Source organism: Bombina bombina, chromosome 9, assembly GCF_027579735.1.
Source record: "Bombina bombina isolate aBomBom1 chromosome 9, aBomBom1.pri, whole genome shotgun sequence".
Lineage (NCBI taxonomy): Eukaryota > Metazoa > Chordata > Amphibia > Anura > Bombinatoridae > Bombina > Bombina bombina.
The window spans coordinates 263,706,312-263,728,955 of record NC_069507.1 but is presented as its reverse complement, the minus strand read 5'-3'; the positions used below and the strand labels follow the sequence as shown (position 1 = coordinate 263,728,955).

General features: G+C 38.6%; 1 protein-coding gene across 1 annotated transcript; it reads left to right on the top strand.

Moving 5' to 3' along the window:
• Nucleotides 1-21,120: 21,120 nt before the first annotated feature.
• On the top strand, nucleotides 21,121-22,050 carry LOC128640564 (olfactory receptor 1F1-like). The gene has a single exon (XM_053693035.1). It carries the CDS (start codon nucleotides 21,121-21,123, stop codon nucleotides 22,048-22,050), a length of 930 nt encoding a protein of 309 aa, XP_053549010.1.
• Nucleotides 22,051-22,644: the final 594 nt, after the last annotated feature.

The following is a 22,644-nucleotide window of genomic DNA, read 5'->3' as shown; positions in this document are numbered from 1 at the left end:
TGATTTATATATTTATGTTATTTGTTGTTTGACAGAAAACCATTTAAGATAATCTTGAGGTGAGAGTGAAGGAGGGAGTGAAAAAATGATAGAAAATAGATAAATGTGATGACAATGGAGGTTAAATATAAGTAAAGAGCAATATTAAATAAATATGTACAGCCAGGGCATGAAATAAATGATTAACAGAGTATATCTGATTATAGTTCCAGCAAAGGGAAATATGCAAAATCTGTCTAAACATGTCTTGCTAAATAAACTAGGTACTGGTTATTGTCAATTCAAATATTTTATTTCCCATAACTAACTTATTGTTCCTTTCTTTTAAATTGTATATATTTCAGCAAGTGAACACACAAGTTTATTTTTATTAAAAAGCACAAAAAAAAAATACATAAAACAAAACCTATAACAATTCATATTGTTAGAGAAATGCCTTTATTGTATGATCTTATGGCCCCCATTTATCATTCTACATGCGGATCAAGTTGTCACAAAGAAAACCTGTTCTCACACCTTCCGGGCCTCTGTAGCAGCACCAGCCGATGGAAGTTAAGATTGCATCTGCAGGTCGCCCGGTGTCCACAACCTTTGTGGTCTTATAACGGGGGCTTTTTAAAGGGATATTGTGGTCAAAATGTTTATGCACATAGATGAATTACATCTTTGAATAGAAGCATATTTGAAAAATACATGTACTGGCAAAAATGCATTTAGTAAAACGTATTACTGTTTAGTGCTAGCATTTTCCTCTGCACGTGCATGTGAAGCATATGTAGGTATTCTCAGTGCACCAGCATTTTAAACACTGCAGCACCAGTAGAGCTTGCATTATATTAGCAATTAACAACTTGAGTAATTACCAGATGATATAAGCACCTTAGGTTCTCTGAGCAAGTATGTTTAAAATGCTGGTGCACGGTGCATACTTAAAGACACATTTGAAACAGCTATATCCTTTATTAGAAGGATTTTTACTAATATGCTTCTTTTCAAAACTGAAATGCACCCATGTGAATTCCAATTTTGTGTGGAATCTCCCTTTAACTCTCACTTGCAGATTCACAATACAAAACCTGCACCAAATTGTACCTGAAGCTGATTAAACACAGGACTGGAATTACATCTCACGATACTGTAGCACAGGCATCTGAAGCGCCCCCCTGCTTGCCTTATTACACATGAGTCTAACAAGTATCTATCTATCATCTATTTATCTATCTATCATCGATCTATCTATCTATTATCTATCTATCTGTCATCTATCTATTATCTATCTATCTATCTATCTATCTATCTATCTATCTATCTATATCATCTATCTATCTGTCTGTCTATCTATCTGTAATATCTATCTTTCTGTCTGTCTATCTTCTGTCTGTCTGTCTATCTATCTGTCATCTATCTATTATCTATCTATCTATCTATCTATCTATCTATATATATATCTATATATATATATATATATATATATATATATATATATATCATCTATCTATCTATCTATCTATCTATCTTCTGTCTGTCTATTTATCTATCTATCTATCTATCTATCATCTATCTATCATCTATCTATCTATTTATCTATTTATCATCTATCTGTCTATCTATCTATCTATCTATCTTATTTTTATCTATCTATCTATCATCTATCTATCTATCTATCTATCTATCTGTCTATCTATCTATCTATCTATCATATATCTGTCATCTATCTATCTATCTATCTATCTATCTATCTCTCTGTCTACCTATCTCTCTGTCTGTCTATCTCTATCTATCTATCTATCTATCTATATCTGTCTGTCTGTCTATCTATCTATCTATTTATGTCTCTGTCTGTCTGACTATCTATTTACCCATCTATCTATCTATCTATCTATCTATCTATCTATCTGTCTGTCTGTCTGTCTGTCTGTCTATTTATATCTGTCTATCTATCAATCTATCTATCTCTCTATCTACAGTATCTCACAAAAGTGAGTACACCCCTCATGTTTTTGTAAATAATTTATTATATCTTTTCATGTGACAACAGTGAAGAAATGACACTTTGCTACAATGTAAAGTATTGAGTGTACAGCCTGTATAACAGTGTAAATTTTCCGTCCCTCAAAATAACTCAACACAGCCATTAATGTCTAAACCGTTGGCAACAAAAGTGAGTACACCCCTAAGTGGAAATGTCCAAATTGGGCCCAAAGTGTCAATATTTTGTGTGGCCACCATTATTTTCCAGCACTGCCTTAACCCTCTTGGGCATGGAGCTCACCAGAGCTTCACAGGTTGCCACTGGAGTCCTCTTCTACTCTTCCATGACGACATCACAGAGCTGGTGGATGTTAGAGACCTTGCACTCCCCCACCTTTCATTTGAGGATGCCCCACAGATGCTCAATATGGTTTAGGTCTGGAGACATGCTTGGCCAGTCCATCACCTTTCCCCTCAGCTTCTTTAGCAAGGCAGTGGTCATCTTGGAGGTGTGTTTGGGGTCGTTGTCTTGTTGGAATACTGCCCTGTGGCCCAGTCTCTGAAGGGAGGGGATCATGCTCTGCTTCAGTATGTCACAGTACATGTTGGCATTTATGGTTCCCTCAATGAACTGTAGCTCCCCAGTGCTGACAGCACTCATGCAGGCCCAGACCATGACACTCCCACCACCATGCTTGACTGTAGGAAAGAAACACTTCTCTTTGTACTCCTCACCTGCTTGCCACCACACATGCTTAACACCATCTGAACCACATAAGTTTATCTTGGTCTCATCTGACCACAGGACATGGTTCCAGTAATCCATATCCTTAGACTGCTTATCTTCAGCAAACTGTTTGCGGGCTTTCTTGTTCATCATCTTTAGAAGAGGCTTCCTTCTGGAACAACAGCCATGCAGACCAATTTGATGCAGTGTGTGGTGTATGGTCTGAGCACTGACAGGCTGACCCCCCCTTCAACCACTGCAGCAATGCTGGCAGCACTCATATGTATATTTTCCAAAGACAACCTCTGGATATGACGCTGAGCATGTGCACTCAATGTATTTGTTCGACCATGGCTAGGTCTGTTCTGAGTGGAACCTGTCCTGTGAAACTGCTGTATGGTCCTGCCTACCGTGTTGCAGCTCAATTTCAGGGTCTTGGCAATCTTCTTATAGCCTATGCCATCTTTGTGTAGAGCAACAATTCTTTTTTTCAGATCCTCAGAGAGTTCTTTGCCATGAGGTGCCATGTTGAAAATGGCTAATTGGGCCCAATTTGGACATTTCCAGTTAGGGGTGTACTCACTTTTGTTGCCAATGGTTTAGACATTAATGGCTGTGTGTTAAGTTATTTTGAGGGGACAGCAAATTTACAGTGTTATACAGGCTGTACACTCACTACTTTACATTGTAGCAAAGTGTCATTTCTTCAGTGTTGTCACATGAAAAGATATAATAAAATATTTACAAAAATGTGAGGGGTGTACTCACTTTTGTGAGATACTGTATCTATCTATCTATCTATCTATCTATCTGTCTGTCTGTCTCTCTGTCTATCTATCCGTCTATCTATCTATCTATCTATCTATCTATCTATCTATCATCTATCTATCATCTGTCTGTCATCTGTCTGTCTGTCTGTCATCTATCTACTGAAAAAGCACATGCAGATTTGCATCATTATTATCTGTGCACTTTAATGTATGGGTATATAGAATATCAGGCACAGAAATGCTGCACACACCTCACACAACAGCATAACTGTATATAGTAGAGTGTGTCTAGCTGCAGTCAGTCCCTCTGTCTATTTACATGGGGGGATCTTTATCTTCTATGTGAGAGAGCTGCCTAGGGAAAGTGCTTTGCAGTAATGGTCCTTGTGGAACTTGACTCTGGTTGGCTAACTATGAAGCTACTGGTGCTGCCCTATTTATTGACTCACTTTTTGGCAGACAATTGCTTGCGAGCCAGAATCAAAGCCCAGAACTGATTTGCTACAATGTGGCAAAGAATGGGCTAAAAGGTAACTTTTTTATGTTCCAGCTTTGCAGCTATGTAGCTTTGTTTATATGGCACTGCATGAAATATCCTCTCTTCTCCTCCTGTCTGTTACCTTAAAGGGACACTAAACCCAAATTTTTTCCTTCATGATTCAGATAGAGCTTGCAAATTTAAGCAACTTTCTAATTTACTCCTATTATCAAATTTTCTTAGCTTTATTTGAAAAGCAAGAATGTAAGTTTAGATGACGTCCCATTTTTGGTGAACAACCTGGGTTGTTCTTGCTGATTGGTGGATAAATTCACCCACCAATGTGCTGTCCAGGGTCTGAACCAAACATTTTCTGGCTCCTTAGCTCAGATGCCTTCTTTTTCAAATAAAGATAGCAAGAGAACAAAGAAAAAATGATATATGTGGTATAAGGTGGCACAACTGAACTTGCTATTCCCAAAATGTATAATTTCCAAAACTATAATTTGCTTGGACATTACGGGTCAATTGTACATACCAATATCTGTATGCTCCTATTAATAAATATATATACACAGCGATAAAAATTTAACGTACAATTTATTTATAAATGGTTAAAAAACATAAAATATGCAGGATCATCAAAACTTTGATTCAAATTACATACATATGTATAATAAAAAAAAAGTGACAGCAAGGACCCCGTTGTTACAGGCCCTGGAGGAGGTCTGCAAGAAACAGAACTTTAATCCAAGGGAGTACAGCCTAAATGACAATGAATCGGACCACATCAAGAAAAGAAATAAGTCACCCCAGCACTTTAGGGGTTCAGCAAGGAGAAGCCGATACCAACCTACAGGAAGCGGTTACTAACAGACCACAAATCGGAGGATACCACCCAAGAAGCTAGCACCTAATTACATTAAAGACCCCATCAAAGATAAGTAAAGACCACCCAGCAAGCGGCAAGGAACCAGACCGCATTAAGATGAAGTAAACATCACCCAGCACCTTAGGGGTTCAACAAGGAAAAAGCCGACACTATCTGCAGGAAGCGGTTACTAACAGATTGCAAGAAGTCGGAGGACACCATCAAGGAAGCAAGTACTGAATAGCAAATACCGCTATAAAATCAAGGACCGGCAAAGAACAACTTAGCATAGAACGGAGTATACCACTCACTGGAATTTAAAGCTAAGTTCTCATCGGAGCTTTTTGGAAAACCATTTCTTCCGGTCACACCAACAAATCGTGTATTCACACAGAACACTATAAGGTACTGTCGGGCAATTTGCCTAAATAATAACATTTTCTAAACATTTAATTTACAGATATTTGCCAGATCGCAATACCATACCCCAAAAGTATTTGACTACTGGAATAAGACTATTCAGTTGTAACTATCATCAACAATATTGTTACATGTTTATAGAGTTACATTTACCATAATAGCATCGATTTTCTTTGAGCAGGCTTATCTCCAATTCTGGTTAGATACATTGTTGTACCCATATAGTAAATCAACTTGTCTTATCTTTGCATACATTTTGAGAAAGACAGAGCTTTTATTATTATTTTATTTTCGCTGACACCGGTGTCCAGTTTTTTTTATTATACATATGTATGTAATTTGAATCAAAGTTTTGACGATCCTGCATATTTTATGTTTTTTAACCATTTAACAATAAATTGTACGTTAATTTTTTATCGCTGTGTATATATATTTATTAATAGGAGCATACAGATATTGGTATGTACAATTGACCCGTAACGTCCAAGCAAATTATAGTTTTGGAAATTATACATTTTGGGAATAGCAAGTTCAGTTGCGCCACCTTATACTACATTTACTTTGAAACTTTTGGGATAACGTTTTAAAGGTGAGCTACATTCCCTACTAATCTCACAGTCTAATCCTTTTGCAAAGAAAAAATGATAATAACATTTGAAAGTTTCTTAAAATTGCCTGCTCTATCTGAATCATGAAAGAAAAAAATTGGGTTCAGTGTCCATTTAACTGAATCAACAGCAACCCTGTGTTGTAAAAGTTTTCTTTTAACTTGTGGTTTCCTTGTGCAAGACTAATAGAAGACTTGGACTGACACTTTAGAATAAGAATTAATCTCTGAAAGGTATCCTTAAAAAAATAGCACAACTATCTCTCCTGCGTTTGTTCACAGGAGAAGCTTATAAAGCAATGTTCAAGTTGTTGCCTACATAGTTAATACAGCAAATGAGCAGCTCTGCATGAAGTGAGATTTGTTTTTACATTGTGAGATTAGATTTGTTGCTGATAGAATGCTGCTGCTGCTGCTCTCACAACAAAAATAACATTTCACTGCATGCAGATCTGCTCACATAATGACCTGAAGACACTGCATGCAGATCTGCTCACATGATGACCTGAAGACACTGCATGCAGATCTGCTCACATGATGACCTGCAAACATTGCATGCAGATCTGCTCACATGATGATCAGCAGACACTGCATGCAGATCTGCTCACATGATGACCTGCAGACACTGCATGCAGATCTGCTCACATAATGACCTGCAAACACTGCATGTAGATCTGCTCACATGATGACCTGAAGACACTGCATGCAGATCTGCTCACATGATGACCTGCAAACATTGCATGCAGATCTGCTCACATGATGACCTGAAGACACTGCATGCAGATCTGCTCACATGATGACCTGCAAACATTGCATGCAGATCTGCTCACATGATGACCTGCAAACATTGCATGCAGATCTGCTCACATGATGATCAGCAGACACTGCATGCAGATCTGCTCACATGATGACCTGCAGACACTGCATGCAGATCTGCTCACATAATGACCTGCAAACACTGCATGTAGATCTGCTCACATGATGACCTGCAGACACTGCATGTAGATCTGCTCACATGATGACCTGCAGACACTGCATGCAGATCTGCTCACATGCTGACCTGCAGACACAGCATCCAGATCTGCTCACATGATTTCCAGCAAATACTGCATGCAGATCTGCTCACATGAAGACCAGCAGACACTGCATGCAGATCTGCTCACATGATGACCTGCAGACACGCATGCAGATCTGCTCACATGATGACCTGCAGATACTGTATGCAGATCTGCTCACATGATGACCAGCAGACACTGTATGCAGATCTGCTCACATGATGACCTGCAGATACTGCATGCAGATCTGCTCATATGATGACCTGCAGACACTGCATGCATATCTGCTCACATGATGACCAGCAGACATTGCATGCAGATCTGCTCACATGATGACCAGCAGACACTGCATGCAGATCTGCTCACATGATGATCTGCAGATACTGCATGTAGATCTGCTCACATGATGACCAGCAGACACTGCATGCAGATCTTCTCACATGATGACCAGCAGATACTGCATGCAGATCTGCTCACATGATGACCTGCACACACTGCATGCAGATCTGCTCACATGATGGCCTGCAAACACTGCATGCAGATCTGCTCACATGATGACCTGCAGACACTGCATGCAGATCTGCTCATATGATGACCTGCAAACACTGCATGCAGATCTTCTCACATGATTTCCAGCAAATACTGCATGCAGATCTGCTCACATGAAGACCAGCAGACACTGCATGCAGATCTGCTCACATGATGACCTGCAGACACGCATGCAGATTTGCTCACATGATGACCTGCAGACACTGCATGCAGATCTGCTCACATGATGACCTGCAGATACTGTATGCAGATCTGCTCACATGATGACCAGCAGACACTGTATGCAGATCTGCTCACATGATGACCTGCAGATACTGCATGCAGATCTGCTCATATGATGACCTGCAGACACTGCATGCAGATCTGCTCACATGATGACCAGCAGACACTGCATGCAGATCTGCTCACATGATGACCAGCAGACACTGCATGCAGATCTGCTCACATGATGATCTGCAGATACTGCATGTAGATCTGCTCACATGATAACCAGCAGACACTGCATGCAGATCTTCTCACATGATGACCAGCAGATACTGCATGCAGATCTGCTCACATGATGACCTGCACACACTGCATGCAGATCTGCTCACATGATGACCTGCAAACACTGCATGCAGATCTGCTCACATGATGGCCTGCAGACACTGCATGCAGATCTGCTCATATGATGACCTGCAAACACTGCATGCAGATCTTCTCACATGATGACCTGCAGACACTGCATGCAGATCTGCTCACATGATGACCTGCAGACACTGCATGCAGATCTGCTCACATGATGACCTGTAGACACTGCATGCAGATCTGCTCACATGATGACCAGCAGACACTGCATGCAGATCTGCTCACATGATGACCTGCAGATACTGCATGCAGACCTGCTCACAGGATAACCAGCAGACACTGTATGCAGATCTGCTCACATGATGACCTGCAGATGCTGCATGCAGATCTACTCACATGATGACCAGCAGACACTGTATGTAGATCTGCTCACATGATGACCTGCAGATGCTGCATGCAGATCTGCTCACATGATGACCAGCAGACACTGTATGCAGATCTGCTCACATGATGACCTGCAGACACTGCATGCAGATCTGCTCACATGATGACCTGCAGACACTGCATGCAGATCTGCTCACACGATGACCTGCAGACACTGCATGAAGATCTGCTCACATGATGACTTGCAGACACTGCATGCAGATCTGCTCACATGATGACCTGCAAACACTGCATGCAGATCTGGTCACATGATGATCAGCAGACACTGCATGCAGATCTGGTCACATGATGACCAGCAGACACTGCATGCAGATCTGCTCACATGATGACCTGCAAACACTGCATGCAGATCTGCTCACATGATGACCTGCAGACACTGTATGCAGATCTGCCCACATGATGACCAGCAGACACTGTATGCAGATCTGCTCACATAATGACCTGCAAACACTGCATGCAGATCTGCTCACATGATGACCTGCAGACACTGTATGCAGATCTGCTCACATGATGACCTGCAAACACTGCATGCAGATCTGCTCACATGATGACCTGCAGACATGAAATTACTTGGTACTAGAAGAGGATGCTTTCTGGTTGCCTAGGTAACCAAAGCAAGCCTCCCCTGTCTGCAACTGGTAATGTGTGCAGAACTAGATAAAGCAGAATATATTTGTAACCAGTAGAAGCTGATACTTTTAGCTTTGTATTGCAGTATACCGTTTTCTTCTGTTTGTGCAGTTCATGAGGTTCAGCAGCTATTACAAAAAAAGGAGCAGTAAATTTGTGGATCTTGTAGTTATCCCTCACGGACAGCTAGGGTTTCCAACTCTGCTACATAAAAATACTGAATGACCTATAGTTGACAGAAAATGGTTGGTAACTAGGGTCAAACAATGTCCCCACAAAAGCTTAACCTTACAGGCATCACCGTTGATCCCACCACATATATTGTTCACAGCTAAGCAGTTATTTTATCTTGGTTGCCAGTAACACACTTATGTAGTAGTGATTTGACCCTCTTGACTGCCAGGAGCCCACACCCAGTAATGATTTAACACCCCATGGTTGCCTGAAACACATATAATAGAAAATGCACAGTGTAACTTCTTTTTGAGCCATATTTGTAATGTGTAGAGACCTAGAAGGCTCTTTACACTTAGCTGACAGGGGACTTTAAAAATACTGGAGATTTAAGTGTTTAGTATTTTTATACAGGTTTTACTAGACAGCCTGCTAAAATACTGGACTGTCCGGTTTAATACTGGACACCTTAAAGCATGCAGGAGTGCAGTATCCTGTCAGAGTTAACAATGGGAGTCAATCTCTAATAGAAAAACGTATCTAATGATTTTCAACAGGAAATCACAATTAAAGTATATGGGGATTTGTTTTAGATAAATCATTTGATCTTTTTTCTAAACGGATTGTGATCAACCCCAATGTCACCTATGGGGGTCAATCACAAATCTTAAGAAAAACATATTAAATTATTTAATTAGAAAATGTTGATATTAATAGTGATAATCTATAGAAAATGTTTTCATTTTTTTCCAATGGATTTTGATAAACCATAATATTATAAATATATCAGGGAGTAGCTACCCTTTGATATGTTTGACATTTAAAATAAACAAATGTATTATAACATTATAGATATTTATTATTTTATGATATAATTGAAACCTTCCCATGGATTAAAGGGACATTAAACACTAAATAAATGCTAGGTAGAAAGATGCATTCAAAGAAAAGATTAGTTTGAGAATAACATGTAGATGCATTTTTTTTAAAGTTTCTTTAGTTGTTTAAATATTGAAAAATAAGTGTGAAGTTTTACTATCTATAAAACAATGGGAGCTGCCATGTTGTAACTTAGGTTACCTTCTCTATTGTGGCCAATTAAAGGGATACTGAACCCAATGTATTTCTTTTATGATTCAGATACAGCATGCAATTTTAGGATACTTTCGAATTGACTCCTGTTATTTTTCTTCGTTCTCTTGCTATCTTTATTTGAAAAGCAGAAATCTAAGCTTAGAAGCTGGCCTATTTTTGGTTCAGAATCTAGGTGGCGCTTGCTGATTGGTGGCTAAATGTAGGTTTCTTTCATGTAATTGGCAAGAGTCCATGAGCTAGTGACGTATGGGATATACAATCCTACCAGGAGGGGCAAAGTTTCCCAAACCTCAAAATGTCTATAAATACACCCCTCACCACACCCACAATTCAGTTTTATAAAATTTGCCTCCTATGGAGGTGGTGAAGTAAGTTTGTGCTAAGATTTCTACGTTGACATGCGCTTCTCAGCATTTTGAAGCCCGATTCCTCTCAGAGTACAGCGAATGTCAGAGGGATGTGAAGGGAGTATCATCTATTGAATGCAATGGTTTTCCTCACGGAGATCTATTTCATAGGTTCTCTGTTATTGTTCGTAGAGATTCATCTCCTACCTCCCTTTTCAGATCGATGATATACTCTCATATTCCATTACCTCTACTGATAACTGTTTCAGTAGTCTTTTGGTAAGTATGTTTTTATTACTTAAGACACTCTCAGCTATGGTTTTGCACTTTATGCATTAATATAAAGTTCTAAATATATGTATTGTACTTATATTTGCCATGAGTCAGGTTCATGTATTTCCTTTTTGCAGACTGTCAGTTTCATATTTGGGGAAAATAAACATATTAAAAAATATTTTTCTTACCTGGGGTTCAAATTTGACTACATTTTTCTTTGCAAGTTGCGGGCAGGATTAGGCCCGCGGGTGCGCCAAATGTTAAACTTTATTTTGTCATTCTTTGCGTGAGAATTTTTTTGGCGCGAGTGTACGTTCGTTGACGCAAGTTCGTCATTTCCGGCGTCATAGTTGACGCCGAGTTCCTTTCACAAGGTTGCGTTGTTAGTGACGCGAGTGTCCGGACGTTGTTGGCGGCAAAAAAATTTCAGTTACGTTGTGTGTCATACTTGCCACCAAATATTTTTCATTATTTTTTCACCCCATTGCTATTTGCCTCTTGCCTTTTTCTATGTCAGAGGGCTATGCTATTTGCATTTTTTTCCCATTCCTGAAACTGTCATATAAGGAAATTGATAATTTTGCTTTATATGTTGTTTTTTCTCTTACATTTTGCAAGATGTCTCAATCTGATCCTATCTCAGAAGTATCTGTTGGAACTTTGCTGCCTGATATTGGTTCTACCAAAGCTAAGTGCATTTGTTGTAAACTTGTGGAGATTATATCTCCGAATGTCATTTGTAATAGTTGTCATGATAAACTTTTACATGCAGATAATGTGTCCATCAGTAATAGTACATTGCTGGTGACAGTTCCTTCAACTTCTAATGTACATGATATACCTATGAATTTTAAAGAATTTGTTACTGATTCTATTCAGAAGGCTCTGTCTGCTTTTCCGCCTTCTAATAAACGTAAAAGGTCTTTTAAAACTTCTCATAAGGTTGATGAAATTTCAAATGACCGACAACATAATAAATTTTACCTCCTCTGATGAGGATCTATCTGATTCAGAAGATCCTTCCTCAGATATTGACACTGACAAATCTACTTATTTATTCAAAATGGAGTATATTCGTTCTTTATTAAAAGAAGTGTTATTTACTTTGAATATTGAGGAAACTAGTCCTCTTGACATTAAAACTAGTAAATGTTTAAATTCTGTTTTTAAACCTCCTGTGGTTACACCAGAGGTTTTTCCTATTCCTGATGCTATTTCTGATATGATTTCTAAGGAATGGAATAAGCTGGGTACTTCTTTTATTCCTTCTTCAAGGTTTAAAAAATTGTATCCTTTACCAGCAGTTTCAATAGAATTTTGGGAAAAGATCCCCAAAGTTGATGGGGCTATTTCTACTCTTGCTAAACGTACCACTATCCCTATGGAAGATAGTACTTCTTTTAAGGATCCTTTAAATAGGAAACTTGAATCTTATCTAAGGAAAGCCTATTTATATTCAGGTCATCTTCTCAGGCCTGCAATTTCTTTGGCTGATGTTGCAGCTGCATCAACTTTTTGGTTGGAGAATTTAGCGCAACAAGAATTGGATTCTGACGTATCTAGCATTGTTATCTTACTGCAACATGCTAATCATTTTATTTGTGATGCCATTTTTGATATTATCAAAATTGATGTTAGATCCATGTCTTTAGCTATTTTAGCTAGAATAGCTTTGTGGTTTAAATCTTGGAATGCTGATATGACATCTAAGTCTAGTTTGCTATCTCTTTCTTTCCAAGGTAATAATTTATTTGGTTCTCAGTTGGATTCTGTTATTTCAACTGTTACTGGGGGGAAGGGAGTTTTTTGCCTCAGGATAAAAAACCTAAGGGTAAATCTAAGGCTTCTAACCGTTTTCGTTCCTTTCGTCAAAATAAGGAACAAAAACCTAATCCTTTCCCCAAGGAATCTGTTTCCAATTGAAAGCCTTCCTCAAATTGGAATAAATCCAAGCCATTTAAGAAACCAAAGTCAGCCCCTAAGTCCGCATGAAGGTGCGGCCCTCATTCCAGCTTAGCTGGTAGGGGGCAGATTAAGGTTTTTCAAGGATGTTTGGATAAATTCTGTCCAAAATCATTGGATTCAGAGCATTGTCTCTCATGGGTATTGAATAGGATTCAGAGTAAGACCTCCTGTGAGAAGATTTTTTCTCTCACGCATTCCAGTAAATCCAGAAAAAGCTCAGGCTTTCCTGAAGTGTGTTTCGGACCTGGAGTTATCAGGGGTAATCATGCCAGTTCCTTTTCAGGAATAGGGTCTGGGGTTTTATTCAAATCTATTCATTGTGCCAAAGAAGGAAAATTCATTCAGACCAGTTCTGGATCTGAAAATTTTGAATCGTTATGTAAGAGTACCAACTTTCAAAATGGTAACTTTAAGGACTATTCTGCCTTTTGTTCAGCAAGGACATTATATGTCCACAATAGACTTGCAGGATGCATACCTTCATATTCCAATTCATCCAGATCATTTTCAGTTCCTGAGATTCTCTTTTCTAGACAAGCATTACCAATTTGTTGCTCTTCTGTTTGGCCTAGCAACAGCTCCAAGAATCTTTTCAAAGGTTATCGGTGCCCTGCTCTCTGTAGGTATTGTGGTGTTTCCTTACTTGGATGATATCTTGGTACTAGCTCAGTCTTTACGTTCTGCAGAATCTCACACAAATCAACTAGTGTTGTTTCTTCGGAAACATGGTTGGAGGATCAATTTACCAAAGAGTTTCTTGATTCCTCAGACAAGGGTCACCATTTTAGGCTTCCAGATAGATTCAGTGTCCATGACTCTGTCTCTAACAGACAAGAGACCTTTAAAATTGGTTGCAGCATGTCGGCACCTTCAGTCTCAGTCATTCCCTTCAGTGGCTATGTGCATGGAAGTTTTAGGTCTAATGACTGCAGCATCGGACACGATCCCCTTTGCTCGTTTTCACATGAGACCTCTTCAGCTTTGTATGCTGAATCAATGGTGCAGGGATTATACAAACATATCACAACTAATATCCTTAAATCCCAATGTTCGACAATCTCTGACGTGGTGGTTAAATCACCAGCGTTTAGTTCAAGGGGCTTCTTTTGTTCAGCCAACCTGGACTGTGATCACAACAGATGCAAGTCTTTCAGGTTGGGGAGCTGCTTGGGGATCTCTGACAGCACAAGGGGTTTGGAAATCTCAAGAGGCGAGAGTACAAATCAATATTTTAGAACTCTGTGCAATTCTCAGAGCTCTTCAGTTTTGGCCTCTGTTAAAGAGAGAACCGTTCATTTGTTTTCAGACAGACAATATCACAACGGTGGCATATGTCAATCATCAGGGTGGGACTCACAGTCCCCAAGCTATGAAAGACATATCTCGGATACTTGTTTGGGCAGAATCCAGCTCCTGTCTAATTTCTGTGGTGCATAACCCAGGTGTAGACAATTGGGAGGCGGATTATCTCAGCCGTCAGACTTTACATCCGGGGGAGTGGTCTCTCCATCCAGATGTGTTTTCTCAGATTGTTCAGATGTGGGGTCTTCCAGAGATAGATCTGATGGCCTCTCATCTAAACAAGAAACTTCCCAGATATCTGTCCAGGTCCAGGGATTTTCAGGTGGAAGCAGTGAATGCATTGACACTTCCTTTGTGTTATCAACCTGCTTATATTTTCCTGCCTCTAGTTCTTCTTCCAAGAGTGATCTCCAAAATCATCATGGAACAATCGTTTGTGTTGCTGATGGCTCCAGCATGGCCTCACAGGTTTTGGTATGCGGATCTTGTTCGGATGTCCAGTTGCCAACCTTGGCCACTTCCGTAAAGGCCGGACCTATTGTCTCAAGGTCCGTTTTTCCATCAGGATCTCAAATCATTAAATTTGAAGGTGTGGAAATTGAACGCCTAGTGCTAAGTCATAGAGGTTTCTCTGACTCAGTGATTAATACTATGTTACAAGCTCATAAATCCATCTCTAGAAAGATTTATTATCGAGTTTGGAAGACTTATATTTCATGGTGTTCCTCTCATAAATTTTCTTGCCATTCTTTTAGAATTCCTAGAATTTTACAGTTTCTTCAGGATGGTTTGGATAAGGGTTTGTCTGCAAGTTCCTTGAAGGGACAAATCTCTGCTCTTTCTGTTTTATTTCACAGAAAGATTGCTAAACTTCCTGATATTCACTGTTTTGTACAGGCTTTGGTTCGTATTAAGCCTGTCATTAAATCAATCTCTCCTCCTTTGAGTCTTAATTTGGTTTTGAGGGCTTTACAGGCTCCTCCATTTGAGCCTATGCATTCTTTGGACATTAAACTACTTTCTTGGAAAGTGTTGTTCCTTTTGGCCATCTCTTCTGCTAGAAGAGTTTCTGAGCTATCTGCTCTTTCTTGTGAATCTCCTTTTCTGATTTTTTATCAGGATAAGGCGGTTTTGCGGACTTCAATTAAATTTTTACGTAAGGTTGTGAATTCTAACAACATTAGTAGAGAAATTGTTGTCCCTTCCTTTTGACCTAATCCTAAGAATTCTTTGGAAAGATCCTTACATTCTTTGGATGTGGTGAGAGCTTTGAAATATTATGTTGAAGCTACTAAAGATTTCAGGAAGACTTCTAGTCTATTTGTTATATTTTCTGGTTCTAGGAAAGATCAGAAGGCTTCTGCTATTTCCTTGGATTCTTGGTTAAGGCTTTTGATTCATCAAGCTTATTTGGAGTCGGGTCAGGCCCCGCCTCAGAGAATTACAGCTCATTCTACTACATCAGTCTCCACTTCGTGGGCTTTTAAGAATGAAGCTTCAGTTGATCAGATTTGCAAGCGGCGACTTGGTCGACTTGGTTCAAGCCGTGATTTGTCATAATTGTGATGATTATGGCTTACAGCTCATGAAAACCCTAAATCCACAATCTCAGAAAATTAGAATATTACATGCAATCAATAAAACAAGGATTGTTCATACCTGTAGAACAATATCGGACCTCTGAAAAGTATAAGCATGCATACTGTATGTACTCAGTACTTGGTTTGGGCCCCTATTGCAGCAATTACTACCTCAATGCGGCATGGCATGGAAGCTATCAGCCTGTGGCACTGCTGGGGTTTTATGGAAGTCCGGGATGCTTCAATAGCGGCCTTCAGCTCTTCTGCATTGTTTGGTTTCATGTCTCTCACCTTTCTCTTGGAAATGCCCCATAGATTCTCTATGGGGTTCAAGTCAGGCGAGTTTGCTGGCCAATCAAGCACAGTAATCCCACGGTCATTGAACCAGGTTTTGGTGCTTTTGGCAGTGTGGGCAGGTGCAAAGTCCTGCTGGAAAATGAAGTCAGCATCCCCATAGAGCTCGTCTGCGGAAGGAAGCATGAAGTGCTCCAAAATCTCCTGGTAGATGGCTGCGTTGACCCTGGACTTAATGAAGCACAGTGGACCAACACCAGCAGATGACATGGCTCCCCAAATCAACACAGACTGTGGAAACTTCACACTGGACTTCAAGCATCTTGCAGTGTGTGCCCCTCCATTCTTCCTCCATACTCTGGGTTCTTGGTTTCCAAATAAGATGACAAATTTGCTCTTATCAGAAAAGAGGACTTTGGACCACTGAGCAACAGACCAGGTCTGTTTTTCTTTAGCCCAGGTAAGACGCTTCTGATGTTGTTTGTTGTTCAGGAGTGGCTTGACAAGAGGAATACGACATTTGAAGCCCATGTCCAGGATCTGTCTGTGTGTGGTGGCTCTTGTGAAAGTCCCCAACACTTTTGAATGGCCTTTTCCTGACAATCCTCTCCAGGATGTGGTCATCCCTACTGCTTGTGCACCTTTTTCTTCCACACTTTTCCCTTCCACATAACTTTCTATTAATGTGCTTTGATACAGCACTTTGGGAACATCCAACTTCTTTTGCAATTACCTTTTGAGGCTTTCCCTCCTTATGGAGGGTGTCAATTATGGTTTTCTGCACAACTGTCAGGTCAGCAGTCTTTCCCATGATTGTGATTTCTACTGAACCAGACTCAGATACCATTTAAAGGCTCAGGAACCCTTTGCAGGTTATGGCTTAATTAGCTGATTAGAGTGGGACACTTTGAGCCTAGAATATTGCACCTTTTCACAATATTCTAATTTTCTGAGATTGTGGATTTGGGGTTTTCATGAGCTGTAAGTCATAATCATCAAAATTATGACAAATCACGGCTTGAACTATCTTGCTTTGCATGTAATGAGTCTATCTCATATATTAGTTTCACCTTTTAAGTTGCATTAGTGAAATAAATGAACTTTTGCACAATATTCTAATTTTTCGAGTTTCACCTGTATGTGTATATAAGTATATATATATATATATATATATGTGTGTTTTTTATGTGTATATAAGCATATATATATAAACATATATATATATATATATATATATATATATATTTACATGTGTATATGTGTATATAAGCATATATATACAGTATATATATATATCATTATATATATATTTACGTGTTTATATGTGTATATAAGCATATAAACAAACAACAAAGTATTAGCGCACATCCAAAATGAAACCACACTTATTTTGATATAAAGTCTGCATAAAATGCCTGTTTAAAACTCTTAAATAATATTGGGATCTTAGTCACACAATATGGCTATATTCTGCTCAGCCAGTCACCACTTACAAGGTGTCCCAAAATAGACTGGTCCTAACACTATAAATTTTAACCTTACTGGGCTGAATCCTTTGATTCTAATATAGAGTTCCAACTCTGTGGTTCTATGCCTCATTGAATGAGGCTGCCTGGTTTTATATAGCCTTAATGACACTGCCTGGAACACACCTGAGCAGGATTTTAGTGGTGTGCTTTAACCATAGGGATCTGGTCAATCTCCCTGTAATAAATACAGCAAAACATGGAGGTTTGGTTAAGCACACCTTACAAAAACATATTATATATTAAAGCACATATTGTGGGAGTGCTGTCAAAATGACCAGAGTAAATACAAACAACAAAGTATTAGCGCACATCCAAAACGAAACCACACTTATTTTGATATAAAATCTGCATAAAATGCCTGTTTAAAACTCTATACTCTTAAATAATATTGGGATCTAAGTCATACAATATGGCCATATTCTGCTCAGCCAGTCACCACTTACAAGGTATCCCAAAATAGACTGGTCCTAACACTATAAATTTTAACCTTACTGGGCTGAATCCTTTTGATTCTAATATAGAGTTCCAACTCTATATTAGAATCAAAGGATTCAGCCCAGTCCCCCATTGATGTCCATGTAAATGCACTTTAGGAGATGCTTTTTTTCTAACACCCCACATCCCCTCACTTTAACATCCTATAACTGCTTTGTGTAGTTAAAAAAAAAAAAAAGATGCTCATATTTATAATTTTATTTTAATTTACTGTCTCTTAATTTTGGGGGCAATTGGAGCAACAATTTATTTTCAACCGGAGGTCTGACCTCTGGTTAATTGCACTTAGTGGAAAGCAAAACCGCGAGCTTGCATTAGCATTAACCAGCCACTTGTAATGGCTGGTTAGTTAACATGCGCCAATAAATGGGCAAATATGCCCCTATACAGGTGCATGTTAAGATAGTGCTCCACTTTTAATTCAGCCCTTCATTTTCTTCTTATGAGCCCTAGGCCTAGTGCTTTATTTCTGTTAACTATACAAATACCAAGTCTACTAGCAAATGTTTTGTTTATTGACCATTTAAATCTTCTCTAAGCCCCTCTAGTGAGAAGCTCTAATACAGTGAATGGCTTAGGGTGGCCAATTTGTGTCAGATTGCAGTGGGCGTACCAACCCCTATTGCATGTATTTACATTGTATCTATAAATACAATTTTTATTTTATTTTTAACTCTTGATTCACCTTGAGTTTTTTCATTCTATACATTTTTACACTTTTTTTTCCAAACAAGTGATTCTGTGAAACTTTCCCTCATGGAATTTCCAACAAGACAAATATGCACTTGTGGACCACTGTGGAAAAAAGGAAATACACATTATTTATCAATCCTTAGGGGCCTATCTATCAAGCTTCTTGACAGCCCGTGTTTCTGGCGAGTCTTCAGACTCACCAGAAACAGCAGTTATGAAGCAGCGGTCACAAAGAGAGCTGCTTCATAACCTGTCCACCTCTGAGCAGGCGGACAGACATCGCCGGAAATCAACCCGATCGAGTATGATCGGGTTGATTGACACCCCCTGTCGCGGCCCATTGGCCACGAGTCTGCAGGGGGCGGCGTTACACCAGCAGCTCTTGTGAGCTACTGGTGCAATGCTGAATACGGGGAGCGTATTGCTTTCCGTATTCAGCGACGTCTGGCGGACCTGATCCGCACTGTCGGATCAGGTCCGCCAGACCTTGTTAAATAGAGTCCTTAATATCCAATTACACATTAATATATAACCTATTTGGATGAAAACTAACCATCATTACAGGAGGGCAATAAGGTTAGTATTCTTTTGAGCAACATAAGATAGGGAGACCATACAATTGTTAATCTGGCATATTTCAATGATTCTATTGCAATTTTAATGTTATGGTTATTATTATTATTATTATTATTATTGGAAAATTTATGTCAAATAAGAGTATACTTTTTATTCTTTAATAGAAATAATTTTGCAACATATTTAGAATTTTTGGTGATTGTTTAGTGTAAAAAGTCTTAAAATAAAAGTAGTTAACTGCAAATTTGTATATAAACCAGGATGAAGAGTGTAAACTGTTGGCTTGGTTTTTAGAAGTATGTTTGAAACATAAGTAGAATTTTAGGTAAATATTCACATTATTGAATAAGGTGTTAACATTTTTTTATTTACTTATTAAGTTGTGTATCAACCAGAATAAACTCATCTTGTAAATAGTTACACCAGTAAAGGTTCTCAAAAACTGGTGAATTCATTTGTTCAATACTGCTTAACCTTCATTTTTATTTCCATGCAACTTCAATGAAGTGTTCATCTCAATGTGCCTACATACAAAGGGTGTGATACTGTGTTCATAAACATTGCTGGCGCGCTAACAGTTACCAGCAAGCAATATTGGGTTTATCACAGCTGTGATAAACCCGATATAGCCTTGCTGGTAAGAAGTTCACTTGAGAATATGCAATATGGTTTGCGCACGAGAAGGGTGTTAGGTTCTTTTTCCACTCCATTGACATCTATGGGGGAATATGTTAACGTGCTTTCGATGATCAAATTTTGTCTCTTTGCGCATTGGGTTATTGCACAAGCGAAATTGAACTTATATTATGAGCATTACCATAAACGTGCAAAAAACTTACTTCTAGTGGAGTTAGTGTGTGAGTGGGAACATAAAATACCACTCCACTTGTAATGTGACCCTATATGGGAACAAGCACCACTGTATTTGTTGCTATATACTTGTTCCTTCTCCTCCATTCCAAAAAAAGATGGAGGATTTTTATATATTAGGAGCAATTAAGGGAAAAAAATAGTGAACTTCAGAATAATTATACACATTTTACAGTAATGTCTGAAGCCTAATTATGGGCCATATTACAAATGTGCACTGGTATTCCGAGTTAGGTGCAATGCGAACACAAACTCATGTTTAAATTGCACGGAAGCATTGTGCTCACAAGAGCACGCTTCCATGGGCTCCAACGGGGGCCTCATTCTCATGCCTTCAGACACGGCAGGAGAACTAGCTCAGAGAAGGGGTAAGTCGTGCAGCGATGGGCAGCAAAGTGTAGATATATATGTATATGCTTATATACATATATATTTATGTATTAATATGTGTATATACATATATTAATGCATAACCATACTGTATATGTATAAAAGCATAAACATATACAGTATATTTCATGGGAACACACAGTTCCCATAGACCACAATGTAAAGGCACTTTCAGTGCGTTTTTTTTTAACACCTAACATCCGCCAACTTTAGCCCCTTAAAACTGCCTACTTTTTTTTTATTTTAAAGGACACACTACAATAAATTTTGGAAACAACTGGGGGACATTTAGAAAATAAACCAGAGGTCTGACCTCTGGTTAATTTTCTGAGTGCTAATCGCTACCACGAGCTCACAGTAGCAATAACCAGCCACTTGTAATGTAATATACAAATCAGTAGTATCTCATTTTATTTTTTAATCTCTAGATAAGAAGAGTTTAAAGATGGGTCTGATAAATCAAATCAATGTCACAGGATTTTACATACAAGGATTTTCTGAATTATCAAGGATGCAAATCCCACTTTTTATTCTGTTCCTAACACTGTACCTCGGTATCCTGCTTGGGAACATGACGGTTTTTGCTGTTGTGTCACTAAGTCCTCATTTGCACAAGCCCATGTATATCTTCCTGATGAACCTTTCATGCATTGACATCACTTTCACCACAAACATTCTTCCTAAACTTTTACATGTGCTCATAACTCAACATAACTACATCTCATTTGCAGGGTGCATGACACAGATGTCCTTTTTTGGATCAATGGTGTGCAGTGAAATTTTACTTCTGACAGCTATGGCGTACGATCGCTACATAGCCATATATTATCCTTTATATTATGTTCTTCGTATGAGCTTAAGACATTGTTCTGTCTTAGTGATTGCAACCTGGGTTTTAGGTTTTTTAGAATTCACAGGACATGCTGTGCTAATATCTAAGCTATCATTTTGTGCATCTAACGTAATTGAACACATTTTCTGTGATGTGACCACATTGCTGAAACTCTCCTGCAGTGACACATTTAAAGTGGAATTACTAAGCTATATGGAAGGTGCACTAATGACTGTCAATTGTTTCATTTTTACTTTGGTCTCTTACGTTTTTATTATCTCCGCTATTCTAAATATACAGTCATCAGAGGGGCGAAACAAAGCATTTTCGACTTGTAGTTCCCATCTGACCAGTGTTATTATGTTTTATTTGACATTTCTCTGTTTGTATATGAGACCAACAACAAGTTACTCCCCAAGTCGAGATAAGTTTTTTGCTCTTTTATATGTTGTGATTAATCCTTTAATGAACCCTTTTATATACACTTTAAAAAATAAAGAATTTCAAGTCAGTTTAAAGAAATTTATTTTACTACAAGAATGACGAAGAATGGGAAACCTTTTAGTTAACATTAACCTGTTTCATTATTAATATGTTGTTTACTAATGTAATTCTTGTTATCAGTCAATAACACAAACAATAACTATTTTATACATAACTGATTCATTTTTCATTTAGCATTCACTTTGTATTTATGTATTTATTTGTTTACTTTAATGGAATGTAAAGCTGTAAAAGTGCCAGTGTTCTGGCAGATCACCAACTCCTCAGAGTCTCACTGCATATTCTCTCAGTGAGCATGCGCTTCATCGAGTAACTGCATCAAACATATATAAATTGCAATGTAATTCCCCTATCTTCACTATCTATTTTGGCTTCGTCTGGGGGATCAAGGGGTTCACTTGGGTTGGAAGATTGGCGGGCCCCCCCCTTGCCATTGCCGAGATTTGTTTCTGCGTTGGAACGCATGTGAAAACTGTTTAGATATACACAGTAAATAGTGCTACTAGCTAGCAAGCAAAAAACATCCAAAAACACAGTTAAAACCTTAAAACTGTAATAAAAGCTATCTAATACAAAAAGGTTATTTGAATGCGCCTTAGTATTTCATTGGAAGAAAAACTATGTCTTAAATTG